Raw genomic sequence first — 15,066 nt, 5'->3', positions numbered from 1 at the left:
CCCAGACCTCAGTTCTCTTTCTCTTTTGGCCGCACCTGAGGCAGGTGGAATTTCCCAGGCCGGGGATTGAACCCTCGCCACAGCAGTAATCAGAGCCACAGCAGTGACCAGGCTGGACCCTTAACCCATGGAGCCACCAAGGAGCTCCCAGTTCTCTGTCAAAACACCTTTGCACTGAGTCTTACATTGTGCTGGGCCCAGAGCTCCAGGCAGTCCTTGCCGATTAATCAGTGTTGGCAGGACCCAGTAGAAATCTATTTGGCATCCTGGCACAAAGCCACTCTGGTGCTGTTATGCCCCAAACATGTCATGATCTCACCCATAACCACCTTCAGAGAAGGCAGCTTTCACAGGAACCTGGAAGCTGAACTGGCCCATTTGCCCAGACACAGGCTCCCATCCGTACAACCTCGGGGCCCTGGCTCCAACTTCAGTGTCGTTTACCTAAATGGGTCCAGCCCTCTTGGCGGCCAATCGGAGCACCCCATCCAAGTCTCAGGCCTGACTAAAGCGTTAACCAGGTGGAGACAAGCCAGGAGTCAGTTCTCATAAACACACACTGCCAGGAGTTCCTGGCGTGGCACAGCGGAAAAAATCCAACTAGTATCCATGAGGACGCAGGTTCAATTCCTGGCTTCTCTTGGTGGGTTAAGGATCTGGTGTTGCCGTGTGCTGTGGTGCAGACGCAGCTCGGATCCCATGTGGCTGTGGCTGTGGCTGTGGCTGTGGCATAGGCCAGCAGCTGTACCTCCTACTCGACCCCTAGCCTGGGAACTTCCACAGGCCACATGGGTGCAGCCCTTAAAAAGAAAAAATTTAACCCTCCCCCCAAAAAAAAACACTGCCCTTCACCACGCCCACCAGACATGGGCATTCTTGCAAATTTTCAACTGGAGAAATAAAGCCAGAAAAGAGCAGAATGCTGTAGAGAGCTGCCAGCACAACACCTACTGAGCTGCGCCCAGAAGGCTGAGCAAAGAGTCCCCTCCATTCCGTGCTCAGAGCCTCTCCTGGCCAGAGCATCACTCGAGGCATCTCAGGGCCTGGGCATGGTCAGGAGATGCAAGCGTGCTGGTGAAACACAGCCCCGGGACTGGCAGTGTCCCTCAGAGTTTCACAAAAGCTGGAAGCAGCAGACCGGAGCCAAGGGAGCCAAGACTGTAAGACTGGGTGAGCAGAGAGGGCTTTGCGGGAAGCAGAGAAGAGGCGCAGCCACTGATCCACCAGCTGGAGGGGCTGTGGAGGGACCCGAAAAGGCCAGGAGAAGCCACAAACTGACCAGGGGGTTGAGTCCGCAGGCCCCCAGGATCACCTTCTCGCAGTGGAGATGAACCCAGGTGAGACAGAGATGGAGGGACCAGCAGCCTTGGTCCTAAGAAGGTACAGAGGAGTCGATGGCACTGTACCAAAGCCCTGGCCTCAGAAGCCTGGGCTTAAATCCTAGCTCACTTATTAGCTTTGTTACTTGAGCAAGATGCCTAATCTCTGAGTGGCCACTTCTTCAACCTGTCAAAGGGGTAAACGTTGTGGCCACCCCAGGGCTTATCGGAGAACTGAACTGCCAGCTAATAAAAGTAAGAAGCTCAGCACACAGCAAACACCCAGCAGATGTCAGCTACTGCATCACTGAGGACCAGAAGAGTGGCGGGCTAATGACAACCAAAACAATAACAGCTGTATTAACTTAGTGGCACATGCCATCGGGATTAACCTTCCAACCCCAGTGCAAGGGGACATTATTATCATTCTGCAATATACACAAGAGGAAACTGAGGCTCAAAGATAGTTAACATATATGTTGCTAGTATTTATTGAGTGCTCACCATATGCCATGTGAGCTCATTTAATCCCCACAACAGTCATGAGAAGTAGGTACTGTTATCTCCATATTAGAGATGGGAAAGAGGCACAGAGTGGTTAAGTAACTATTTAAAGGTCACACAGGAGTTCCCATTGTGGCTCAGCAGTAACAAATGCAACTAGCATCCATGAGGATATAGGTTCGATCTCTGGCCTCGTTCAGGGGGTTAAGGATCTGGCATTGCCATGAGCTGTGGTATAGGTTGCAGACGTGGCTCAGATCCTGCCTTGCTGTGGGCAGAGGTGAAAAAGCAAATGATAGAATAATAATAACAATAATAATAAAGTTCGCACAGCCAGTAAGACGCAGGCAGTAGTGAACCCAAGTCCATCTAGCCCTCAAATCCATGCTCTTTCTTTTTTTTCTTTCTTTTTTTTGGTCTTTTTAGGGCTGCACCCGCAGCATATGGAGGTTCCCAGACTAGGGGTCAAATAGGAGCTGTAGCCACCAGCCTACGCCACAGCCACAGCAATGTGGGATCTGCGACCTACACCACAGCTCATGGCAATGCCAGAACCTTAACCCACTGAACGAGGCCAGGGATTGAACCTGCATCCTCATGGATGCTGGTAGGTTTGTTAACCACTGAGCCACGACGGGAACTCCAAGCCGTGCACTTTCAAGTCAGCTCAGCTTCCCAGGGTTTCTTCGTCTGTTTGCTTTTTACTTTTTAGGGCCATACCTGCAGCATATGGAAGTTCCCAGGCTAGGGGTCCCATTAGAGCTACAGTTGCCAGCCTACACCACAGCCGTAGCAATGCCAGATCCGAGCTATGTCTGTGACCTACACCACAGCTCATGGCAACACTGGATCCTCAACCCACTGAGTGAGGCCAGGGATCGAACCCTCGTCCTCATGCATTCTAGTTTTGTTTGCTACCACTGAGCCACAACAGGAACTGCAGCCTCCCAGGTTTTAAGGCTCATTCCCGTTGCAAAGACCTCTGTCATGGCCCAAAGCAGGAAGAAGAAACATCTGTCCTGAGAGGTCCTGTGAAAGCTTAAAGGATGCATGGGGGTGCTGGGTAAGCAGCCCCCCAGCCCCCAGCACCCCAGCCCCAGGACACAGGGTCCCACAGGTTAGTGCAGCTATATCCACACACACTGTACCAAACTGTCCTCTCCGCAGCCCTGTGTGTCGCCACATATGCAGGGAAAACTTCGACCCCACCCAGCCCCAGGGGGATGTTGCTGAGTGTTTATAGAGAACTCAGGCCTGTCTCTCACCAGGCTGACTCCTTCCAGAGAAACCACCTGTGATCTCCTGAGCAGAGGACAGGTGGTGGCAAGATGGGCTGGGGCCGGGCTGGCTCTGCCCTCAGTGCCACCCAGCACATCCTCCCCGCTGGGACAGCGCCTCAGCCCTGGGGACCACCAAAGGGGCAGACCCCTGGGTGAAACATCTCAGGACGAAGCCTTGAAGCCGAGGGCCACTCTGAGTCACCACCTTTAAAGAGGAGGGAGGGGACACAAAACCCAGGCCAGGAGGGAAAGCGTTGCTGGCTCCTTCCTGACTCTACAAGGTCATCGAAGCCGAGAGCAAAGAAAGGGACGTGCCGGCTTCAACAGAACCCGAGCTGCCCAGCTGCCGAGGGTACTGAGAACTGGCTACTGGCGAGGGCTTGGCCTTGCTGCTCCTCCGTCTCCCTAAGGCCTTTGGCTCTCCCCAGCCTCCCCAGTTTCGGGCTGACCTTTGAGATCTAGCGGTGGAGGAAGGATGAATGAAGCTCTTGGTCTGCAGAACTGACTCTATATCCTGTACAGGGCCCCCCCTTTTGACTGCTGACACTGAGAAAGCCCTCAGCCTCCTCCACGCTGCGGGCTCCCCCACAAACCCTGGACCTGTGCAAACTCCAAGTTAAAAGTGCTGCAAACATCTTCTTGGGTCCAGCTTCCCAAACTCCTAGATTTCAGGGAGCTAGAGGGGCCCACAGCTATTTAAGATTCTAACCCTTCAAGGACACATCCAGGGGAGCCCTGCTTCAACTCCCCCAAGGCTTAAGGTCTAGTTCTAATTCAGACCCCAAGACAACCAGAATCGGCTTCGGCCTGTACTTGACGACTTAGGACTGTTTGGGGCTCACGTCCTGGTCTCCTGAACCATCTTTCTCAACCAAAACTCTGAGGTCCCTCTCTGCACTCACCCCTGCACACACCCCTGCACACTTAGTCCAGTGCCTTGCCTGGCCCAGAGCCAAGGTCCAGAAAATCTTTGCTGATTGCATGATACACGGGGTCTCTTTAGTTTGAAAAGCTCCAGTTTCCAGTGCAAGTGTGCTCAAGGCCTGTTTTCATGAAGCCGGGGCGGGCCAGCACAGTGCTCCCAGGCCTGTCGAACCCCAGGGAGGACTCTGAAAGAACAGGTGGGATCCAAGCTCCACCCGCGTGGACCATATGGTTTAACAAGGAGCCCACCGACACTACAATCGATTCCAAGATACTGCAACCGGCTGTTCCCGGGAAAGAAGGACACCAGAGAGGAAAGTATGAAGAAGTATTTTAATAGCTCAAACTCCAAGTCATGGTGCTCCCCAGTCCCGAAGAGGTTCCTAAAAGAGGCAACCTTGGCCATCTTGGGAGCCGGCGTTCGCCCTCCCTTGGGTCTCGGCATCGCCCTCCTCTGGGTGCGGACTCGAAGGAAAGCATAAGCACGCCTGGCACCATTCTGGCTCCCACGGGACCTTCCTCTCATCTATGCTTTACAGCAACAGCCTTAGCTGGACTAGGACAATGACTCAGTTAAAGGAGGAGACAGATGTTGACTGTCCGAGCCGGAACAGTCCAAGCTGGCGGGAGAAAGCACACGGCATACATAGGATACAGAAGGGCGGGCTCTGCCTGCGGATCTACAACCTTACACTCGCTTTGCCTGCGGACTCTCGAGAAGGATTCGATCGGCCAGAGGGTTTGTGCTGAACAAGCAACAAGGCGGTCCAAAGTCTTGCGCATCCGGAGCCACCAGCCCAGAGGCATCACGCATCGTCCCCTGGAGAGTCTCTGAGAGAAACATGAAGTCCAGCTCATGCCTCTGCCTACGGGTCGATTTCTTCGGGAATCACGGTGACCATGACGTCTTCGTTGCCCCTGCGGACCACCATGTTCAGGGTGCTTTCCTTCTTAATGACGTCGCTGACGTCGTTGGCGGAGACCACCGACTGTCCATTGATGCTGATGATGACATCATTTTCCTTGAGCCCACCGCTGCAACACAAAGGGAAAGGCAGTTGTAAGGGTCCCATGCCTCCCGCGCTAACTGCCCTGAAACGTGATCGACTTCCCATTGACAGAGGCACAGTTTAGAACCTAAAAGCCCAGAGCAAAACAGGGTGGGGTGGTAGTTATCTTACGTGAGAATGCCTTGAACCACCAATGGGTTGCCTTATTTCCCTTTGAGGTGTTTGGGGGGTTTTTATGGGGAGGGGCCGCACCCACAGCATATAGAGGTTCCCAGGCAAGGGGTAGAATCGGCGAGGTAGTGGTTGGACTACGCCGCAGCCACAGCCACAGCCACGCCAGATCCAAGCCGCATCTGCGACCTACACCACAGCTCATGGCAATGCCGGATCCTTAACCCACTGAGCAAGGCCAGGGATCGAACCTGCATCCTCATGGATACTAGTGAGATTCGTTTCCACTGCGCCACGATGGGAACGCCTTCCTTTTGAGGTTTTTAGGCCAAACCATCAACCAAGTCTACCGCAGAAAAGCCTACCAGCACTTGTACGATCTTATCACAGACTGACCCCGAAGGGCATGAGAATGTAACATCCGCCATCTACCATGACCTTGGCCGAACTGCTTGTGAGGAGTGTCACAACGCAGAGAGCAGCTCCTACGAGGATGGCTGATGGGTCTACCGTGAGACCCTTGCTTTGCGACATTTTGCTGTAACTTTAGCTCTTCTGTGTGACACTGTCAAATAAGCTGTTATTGTCTTGAATGGTTTACCCCGGGGGCTGGCAAACCTGTTCTATAAATGGCCAGATAGGAAATATTTTAGGTTTTGCAGGCCAGATGGTCTCGGTCACAACAACCCAACTCTGCCACTGCAGTTCAGAAGTCACCATGGACAACATGTCATCTACTGGGCATGGCCTTGGTCCAGTAAAATTTCATTTATGTAACACTGAACTTGAATTTCATATCATTTTCACATGTTCTAAGACACTGTTCTTTTTTAAACTTCTTCAATCATTTAGAAATGCAAAATCTATCCTTAGCCCAAAAGTAGACAGCAGGGTAGACTTGGCCCCCAGGAAACAGTTTGCTGGCCCTTCTCTGGTCTAGCACTTCTCTCTGGATATTTGTTGATAAAGGTAACAAACCCTAATTGTTAATTGTACTACTTTTTTCTTCCTTCCTTCCTTCCTGTCTGTCTGTCTTCCTTCCTTCCTTCCACTTCCCCATGGCATTTGGAGTTCCCAGGTCAGGGATCAAAATCCAAGCTGGAGCTGTGACCTACACCACAGCTTCAGCAACACTGGATCCATAACCCACGGCACCAGACCAGGGATTGAACCCATGTCCCTGCCACTGCAGAGACACCACTGATCCCATTGTGCCACAGCAGGAATTCCTGGGCTGCTTCTTTTATTTTCCTTTGATGTTCCCTAGGTTATTTTTCTAGAGATGTGGACAAGTATGGCCTGAGCAATAACAACATAATTAGATACGGCTTCAGGATGAGATGTATCCAGCAGCCCAGAATGGGACCGTTGCCCAAGGTCTCAGGGACAATGCTCCTTAAACCCTCTTTCCCCAACCAGACCTGTCCTAGAGACTCGCAAGTCTAATATTGCTCTGTCCATCTGATACCCCTCCGGAAGAGGACTTTTGAAGACAGGAACCACCCTTTTGCTGATGAGTCCTGAGCTGAACCAGGTGGGAGGATCTGATTGGCAGGACTGGCTAAGGATGTCTGACCATTTTGTCAAGGGGCCCTCGCCATCACCTGAGCTGATGTGAAAACAACAGCCCCTGCCTCCCCACCCTGCTACCTCCAGGAAACACAAGGATATTAGGAAATAATTTTAACTCACGCTTCTGCAGGGGTATCGGGAATTACTTCAATGATATACGCTCCTGAAATCACATCTGGGAAGTCTCGGTGGCGATCCTTCAGCTCTTTGGCTTTGCTGCTCGGGAGAAAGAGCACCCGTGTTAACACTGCTGCTGAGACGGGGCACCCAGCTCGTTTCTCCTCCTGCCCCTGATTCTAACACCAAACTCCTCCAGGGGTTTCGATCCTTCTTGAAATTGCCTGCTCACTACAGTGAAAGACTGTATAAGAGCAAGGGAAGTATTTTATCCTTATTATTATTTAATTGGTAGTAGCTCCCACTTAAGGGATCAGGACAATATAGCAATGGGTCTCTTTGGGAGGCCCAGCTCTGTCACTTTTTTTTTTTTTTGGTCTTTTTGCTATTTCTTGGGCCACTCCCGCGGCATATGGAGGTTCCCAGGGTTAGGGGTCGAATTGGAGCTGTAGCCGCCGGCCTACCCCAGAGCCACAGCAACACAGGATCCGAGCCACGTCTGCGACCTACACCACAGCTCACGGCAACGCCGGATCCTTAACCCGCTGAGCAAGGCCAGGGATCGAACCCGCAACCTCATGGTTCCTAGTTGGATTCATTAACCACTGAGCCACGATGGGAACTCCTGTCACTTTTTTTTTAATGACCGTACCCAGAGCATATGGAAGTTCCTGGGCCGGGGAGTCTGCCGTTTTTTAACTGTATGACCTTAGGCAGTTGCTAAACTTCTCTGTGCCTTAGTTTTCTCACCCGTGAAACCAGGGATAATGACACGGGATGGTTGTCCTGAGGATCAAGATGAGGTCATCTAGGTAGAACACCTGACCCAGTGCCCAGCACTGAGCAAGCAGGTGATAAGTAGCAGGTAGCATCACTGTGGGCAGTGACCACGGCGACCACCCTTCATCCAAGCGCTGACATGTATTAAATCACTCAGTGCTCCCTCCGCACCAACATGCCTGCACCGTTATCCTCATCCTGGCCAGGAGGGAACTGAGGCCCTTGGGGGTCATGTCACCTCAAGGTCACAAGCCAGGAAGTAGCAGAGCTGGGATGAAAACCCAGGAAGCTGGACCCCAGGGCCTATCTCCCTTCACCACACCTCCACCTCTCAGAGGTTCAAGCGAGACTAATTATTAGAGACATGCAAAACAAAACTGCAATTGCAGCAACATGGATTGCAATCTCATAACTGTCAGAATGGGCATCATTAATAAGTCTACAAATAAGAAATGCTGGAGAGGGTGTAGAGAAAAGGGAACCCTCCTACACTGTTGGTGAGAATTAAATTGGTACAACCACTACGGGAAGCAATGTGGAGGTACCTCAGAAAACTAAATACGGAACTACCATATGATCCCGCAGTCCCACTGCTGGGCATATATCCAGACAAAACTTTCATTCAAAAAGATACATGCACCCCGATGTTCACTGAAGCACTATTCACAAGAGGCAGACATGGAAACAACCTAAATGTTCATTGACAGATGAATGGATTAAGGTGTCGTACGTATACACAATGGAATACTACTCAGCCATAAAAAAGAACAAAATAAAACCATTTGCAGCAACATGGATACAACTAGAGATTCTCATATTAAGTGAAGTAGGTCAGAAAAAGACAAATACCATGTGATATCACTTATATCTGGAATATAATATATGGCACAAATAAATCTATCTACAGAAAAGAAACAAACTCACGGACTTGGAGAACAGACTTGTGGTTGCCAAGGGGACAGGGAGGAAGTAGGAGGTACTGGGAGTTTGGGGTTAGTAGATGCAAACTATTGCATTTGGAATGGGTGGGCAATAAGATCCTGCTCTATAGCACAGGGAGCAATAGCCAATCACTTGTGATGGAACGTGATGGAAGATAATATGAGAAAAAAGAATGTATATATATGTATAACTGGGTCCTTTTACTGTAAGCAGAAATTCACAGAACATTGTAAATTGGAAAAAAAAAAGAAAAGAAAAGAAACACATTTCAGTTTTGGCAAACCAGCTAAGAAAGGCACCACTATTCATTAATATGTGTCTACACTAGAGTCATCTGCTCACCATTAATTGATAGCTAATTACCCAGGATAATCAATATGTTAATTAATATGTTAATATCTACATTAACATGTTGGTATCTGTATTAATATGTTGATATCTGCATTAATATGTTGATATCTGTATTAATATGTTAATATCTGTATTAATATTTTCTGCTCTTTGCCCACTTTACCCACAGCAGTTTCAACCAGGCCCTTAGGTACCCAGACGCCTACAATTATACCAGATTTTTTTCATTGAGGTTAAAAACACCAGTAAGTTATGAGCCTGGCAGCCACATACCACGACTTCCAGCAGCTCGGGAAAACAAGCCCATCAGTCATGCTGGCCTGGCTGGCATGCCAGGAGCCCCAGCCCACAGGCAGCAGAGCTGAGGCAAGGCAGCGCTCTGGGTGGGGGAAGGTGCGTGGGGCCCTCCTGGAATGCGGGTTTCAACAGAGCAAGTGGTGAAAAGAAGACATGAGGGAGAGAGCAACACCCCTGCTCCTGGACCTGTCTTCAAAGAAGAGCAGAACCTTCTAGAAGGAAGAACCTGCTCAGAGCCCCCAAACAAACATGAAGGATAAAACAAGAGGCCAAGGCTAACAGGCCCTCCCCTCCTTCCTAACGCTACCTAACTTTAAGCAGAAACCGAGCTGTCTTGAGCCAGAGCAAGGCTTCCCTTTCAGAGGTGCCTGTAGATCAGGGGGTTTTGGTAGTTTGTTTGTTTCTTTTCATTCTATTTTTTAAGCTTTATTGAAGCACAGTTGATTTACAAGGTTGTGACAATTTCTGCTGTACAACAGTGATTCAGTTATACATATAAACACATCCATCTTCTTTCAGATTCTTTGCCCACATAGATTATCACAGAATGCTGGGTAGAGTTCTCTGTGCTATTCAGGTTTTATCTTATTTATTTATTTACTTGCTTTTTAGGGCCGCACCTGCAGCATAGGGAGCTTCCAAGGCTAGGGGCGCCAATTGGAGCTACAGCTGCCGGCCTACACCACAGCCACAGCAACGCAGGATCCTTAACCCACTGAGTTGGGCCAGGGATCGAACCCGCGTCCTCGTGGATGCTCGTCGGGTTTGTCGCCCACTGAGCCGCAACGGGAACGCCTCATCAGGTTTGTTTTAGACTCAAGGACCCAGACATACACAGATGTCCTGTACGCACCTGGACGTGAGTGACATCATTCGGATGCCAATATACTTCTTCTTGGTGATGGCTTTGCCTGGTGTGACAACAGAAGGATGACAGAAGGTCAGCCCCGTTGGTGGCTGTGTCGGGGACACCAGGAGCCACGGGTTCAATCCCCCAGTTTCAGCGTAAAGTCAGGGCCGGAGGAGGATGTACTCTGGTTGCGGTTCAAAACCTGACTGGGGCCCCCATCTGCCCCCTCCCTCCTCCAGGTAGAAGCTAAACATCCCACCTGCAAGGGACCCTGTTGAGCCTTAAACCCCCAGCCTGACCTTGAGGTGATGGGTCAATAAACATTTGTGGAATGAATGAGCTTGCTGAATCTCAGTTTTTTCATCAGTAAAATGGGATATAATTCCCAGATGCTCAGGCAAAGGAATTAAATGAGAGAATGAAAAAAGGGAGTGAAATGCCGTACAGAAGTCACCTAGGATCGTGCCTGGTATGTATGAGATCTTCACGATCAGAGGCCAAAAAGACTCAGACATCCACACCCTCGTAGCAGGGGCTGAACCGCATGCATGCCTCAACATGCAGGGCTGTGTTTTCCCTGCCCCGCGTCCCCAAGGGGCAGCCAAGCCCCAAGCCTAAATCTCCCGACGGCTCCCTGGGTCTTGCTTTACCCTTGGCTTGTCGGTCGTGGGATTCCGTTAGGAACTTTTTAATCTTGTCGGATGGGATTGCAAAGGAGATTCCAGCTGTCACTTTCAGAGTATTAATGCCTATCACTTCACCGTCCTGAAAAGCAAGATGGAGACAGCTTACTGAATCCGTGAAGCTTCCCCAAAAGAAAATGGAGAATGTGCATGGGAATGAAGCCTTGGAGCTTCTTCAGAGAATGAGTGGGGTCGGGGGGAAGCTGGAGAGAGGGGGTTCCTGGGTCACAGAGAGAGAGGCCTCACCTGCGAAGCAAAGCCGAGCTCAGCAGAAAGAATGGACACCCTCTCCAGACTCGGATCTCAGCACAGCATCAGATAGACAGTGTGTGTGCCTGTGTGTGTGTGTGTGTGTGTGTGTGTGTGTGTGCGCGCGCACACCTGTGTGTATGGCCAAGCCAATGGCATATGGAAATTCCCAGGCCAGGGATTGGACCCGCACCACTACAGTGACCCAGGCCACTGCAGTGACAATGCCAGATCCTTAATCTGCTGTGCCACAAGGGGACTCCCAGGTAGTTTTTGGTTTTGTTATTTTTTTTCTTTTTACAGCTGCACCTGTGGCACATGGAGGTTCCCAGGCCAGGGGTCCGATCAGAGCTGCAGCTGTCGGCCTATATCACAGCCATGGCAACACAGGATCCAAGCCATGAGCTGTGTCTGCAACCCACACTGCAGCTTGCGGCAACACCGGATCCTTAACCCACCGAGTGAGGTCAGGGATCGAACCCACATCCTCATGGACGCTATGTCAGGTTCTAAAGCCACTGAGCCATGACGGGAATGCCCCAGCCAGTTTTAAAATGCACCTTTGCTCTTGGACAGGGAATATGTTTCCAAAAACCCCAAAGGCCTTGAGGTGCTTGTCCACAGCCTTCTGCTTCTCCTGTTTCCAAGGATCTTAGGATTCCTCTGCTGATGCTGGGACGAAAACGACCCGAGCACTTGGACTCGCTTGTCACCAGGGAAAAAAGTCTCATCTCCGAGCAGCCTCAGGGCCACTGCGGGGGGCTAAGTGGGGGCAGAGGGCCCACGACGGCATCTCATTTCCTCTGCTGGTCACAGATGAGCTTTAAATCACAGAGGAAGCCTGTCTACAGGGCGTGCTTGATTCAAGATAGACTCACAGTTTGAGAAGAGGCCACACCATAGGAAATAATCCCAGGGTAACAGGCTCGCCTCATGCCACCCAACCATTATTCTGCACACTATTTTTTTTTCTGCATTTTTTTTTTTTTTTTTTTTTTTTTTAGGGCCGCACCTGCAGCATATGGAAGTTCCCAGGCTAGGGGTTGAATTGAAGCTGCAGCTGCCAGTCTATACCATAGCGACAGCAATGAGGGATCCAAGTCTCGTTCTCGACCTATACCACAGCTCACAGCAACACCAAATCCCTGACCCATTAAGCAAGGCCATGGATCGAACCCGCATCTTCATGGATACTAGTCAGATTCATTTTCTCTGCGCCACAATGGGAGCTCCCTATTCTGCATACTATGTTAAAGGACTGTTGCACTTGGGGTTAGAAGGGAAAACTGCCAGGAGAGAATAAGTCACTCCTTGCACACTTCCCATAGCACCAAGAATTCAGCTCTGACTCCGAGGGATCCTGGGCTTTGCTAAACACGGCCCCCATTTCATCATCTGTAAATGACAGGGTGGCTGACCCTGACCTGCCCCTGGCTCTCACAGTCTGATTCTAGAGGAGGAAATTTTTTTTTTAAAGTTTACAGAATACTGAGCATGTAGTTCAGGATCTTTCTCTTTATTTTTATTCTTTGGGGGAGGGGCGCAGCTGCAGCATATAGAAGTTCCCCGGCTAGGGATCAAATCGGAGCTGCCGCTGCCTGGGTACACCACAGCCACAAAAACACAGAATCCAAGCTGCATCTGCAAGCTATGCTGTAGCTTGAATCAACACCGGATCCTTAACTCACTGAGCAAGGCCAGGGATCGTACCCATATGCTCGTGGATCCTAGGTGGGTTTGTTACCACTGAGCCACAACGGGAACTCCCTGACCATCTGATTCGAAGGCTTCCCTTTTTATGCTCACGTATTCAAATATAAACTTAGCTGACATCTCTGAGAGGGGTAACTCCTCGCCCCAGTCAGGTCTTAGGGGAGGGCCTGAGGCCAAGACAAAGACTGTGGATGAGCCAAGCCCGCTCCTTAGGCGGCCTGGGGACAGGCCAGAACTGCTGACACCTTCGAAATAAAGACCTGCTCCTTTCGCTGCTCCTGGATTGGACCTGAATTCCAATGCATTTACTCCCAACTCTCAAACACAGACATGTCGGCTGGCGTGACATTTCCAACCCAAGCTCCAGCCTGCCTTAATCTTTCCAGAAAAGATAAGAAGGGTGATTTGCAACGTACAGCACAGTCACAGATTTCACTTTAAAAGGATTCAATAAGGTGCTTTGGCAAGTTCCTGTCTGAAAAGAAACCAAAAGGGCGGGGGGGAGAAAAAGCATGCATATAGAGATTTAAAAGGTCTTACCAGGTTTACTAATGGGCCTCCGGAGTTTCCATACTGAAATTAAGCATAAATTATAAGGTTATGCGTTTATGTCATTACATGGTCCAATCTACTTCCTTGCCTGGCAGGTCCCTGAGTGCAAGTTCTTTCCTGAGATTTGTTCCTGTCAACCTAATATTTTGCTGCACAAAAAGGACCCTAACAATGTTCAGATTTTTTTTTTTTTGTCTTTTTAGGGCTGCACCCACGGCATATGGAGGTTCCCAGGCTAGGGGTCAAATTGGAGCTGCAGCCGCTGCCCTAAGCCAGAGCCACAGCAATACTGGATCCTTTACCCACTGAGCGAGGCCAAGGATTGAACCTGCGTCCTCATGGATACTAGTCAGATTCACCTCCACTGAGCCATGATGGGAACTCCAATATTCAGAAATTTTTAGATGTGCCCTTAATGGGATCTCTAACTTTGCTCTGAAGCCCAGAGGCCAGCTCTGAACCCCCTAAAACACCCACCACATCTTCTTTCTCTTGGCAACAGGCTGGCTGCCCATCTGCGCCAGGATCACAGCATTTTAAATCCACAACATACCCCCAACCTCTGTGACCCCGACTTTGCTGCTGGGGCTGGAAATCCACATCGTGTGTGCTATTTCCATGACTCCACACCAGATCACGAGAGAAAGTTTGGGAATAAAACTGAGCAGAGCCAGCGAGTGCACAAAACACGCTGTGCTGCTTCTTTACGACACAGATGTGGGGGGAAATGCTTTCTCGAGACGTCAATCCTATGGGGACACAGCTGAAGTGGAAAAATGTGACTTGAAAAAGATTCCATGGATGAGACTGTGTGGGATAAACCCTGACCTCATTAGACACTGAATGGCAGGGGCAGGGGGCTGCTGCACAGACTGCTCCCCAAGGCCGTGCAGATGCCTCTGGGGACTAGAGACCCTGTGCCAGGGTGAGCGACCCTCTGGCCACAAGCTGCACAAACGGCTCCAGCAAGGGGCAGCTGAGCATTGCGGGGGAGGATAGAGAACACCTCCAGGCTGCAGACTTGGGCAAATCTCAAGGGGCTGTCACAGGAGTCCCTGGAGATGGCTGGCTGGCAGGCTGAGGACTGGCCCTCTGCATCGTCTGCTTTACAAGTTCAGAGGGAACCCCCTGGAAGCCACCTCCCTGACCCCGGGATGCTGACCCAACCCCTGGTTCCTCAGTCTAGCCTGGCTTTCCAAAATCTCCCCCCGACCCCCCTCGGACCCCAGCAGGGGCAGCAGACGGGCTCACGTTGATGATGGCGTCTGTCTGGATATAGTCCATGTCCGAGTTCCGCAGCCCCAGCTCCTTGCCGCCGCGCTGGGTGGTGCTGACGATGCCGGTGGTGACTGTGTTTTGAAGGGAAAACGGGCTTCCGATGGCGACCACGAACTCCCCCGGCCGCAGCTCGGAGGAGCGGCCAAGCAGTAGCACGGGCAGCTTTCCCTGGAAACACAAGGTTGGCGTTGCCACGTCTGGGGAAGTCAGCAGAAGGGATCGACGCAGCGATGGCGAGGATGCCAAGCAGCGGGGGCCACTCATGTTCACCAGGTCTTGCAGGAAACTGAGGTCAGGCCGAGCATCCCTTCCCGGCCAAGGAGGGACGTCCCTCCCGCCCGAGATAACCCAGGCGGTGTAAGCCGTTGCGGGTCAAGGGAGCACGGAAGCCGCGGGCCAGGGAGGATGTGGGAAGGAAAGCGGAGGCCAACTCAGGGTCTCAGCACATCTCGAAGCTCTCAGCCCTGAATTACT

General features: G+C 51.0%; 1 protein-coding gene across 1 annotated transcript in view; it reads right to left on the bottom strand.

Annotated features, from left to right (window-relative positions):
• Nucleotides 1–4,346: 4,346 nt before the first annotated feature.
• Nucleotides 4,347–15,066, bottom strand: part of HTRA1 (HtrA serine peptidase 1) — a 60,636-nt gene continuing 49,916 nt past the window's right edge. The window contains exons 4-9 of the mRNA XM_047760890.1: nt 14,566–14,760; nt 13,303–13,335; nt 10,768–10,882; nt 10,121–10,178; nt 6,901–6,996; nt 4,347–5,062 (exon numbers count right to left, since the gene is read on the bottom strand). Of these exons, the coding sequence (XP_047616846.1) occupies nt 4,894–5,062; nt 6,901–6,996; nt 10,121–10,178; nt 10,768–10,882; nt 13,303–13,335; nt 14,566–14,760 (666 nt within the window). The 3' untranslated portion in view covers nt 4,347–4,893. The remainder of the gene's footprint in view (nt 5,063–6,900; nt 6,997–10,120; nt 10,179–10,767; nt 10,883–13,302; nt 13,336–14,565; nt 14,761–15,066) is intronic.

This window comes from Phacochoerus africanus, chromosome 15 (genome assembly GCF_016906955.1).
Source record: "Phacochoerus africanus isolate WHEZ1 chromosome 15, ROS_Pafr_v1, whole genome shotgun sequence".
In the NCBI taxonomy this organism is placed as follows: Eukaryota; Metazoa; Chordata; class Mammalia; order Artiodactyla; family Suidae; genus Phacochoerus; species Phacochoerus africanus.
The sequence above is the reverse complement of the archived record's forward strand: the minus strand, read 5'-3'. Positions and strand labels throughout refer to the sequence as shown.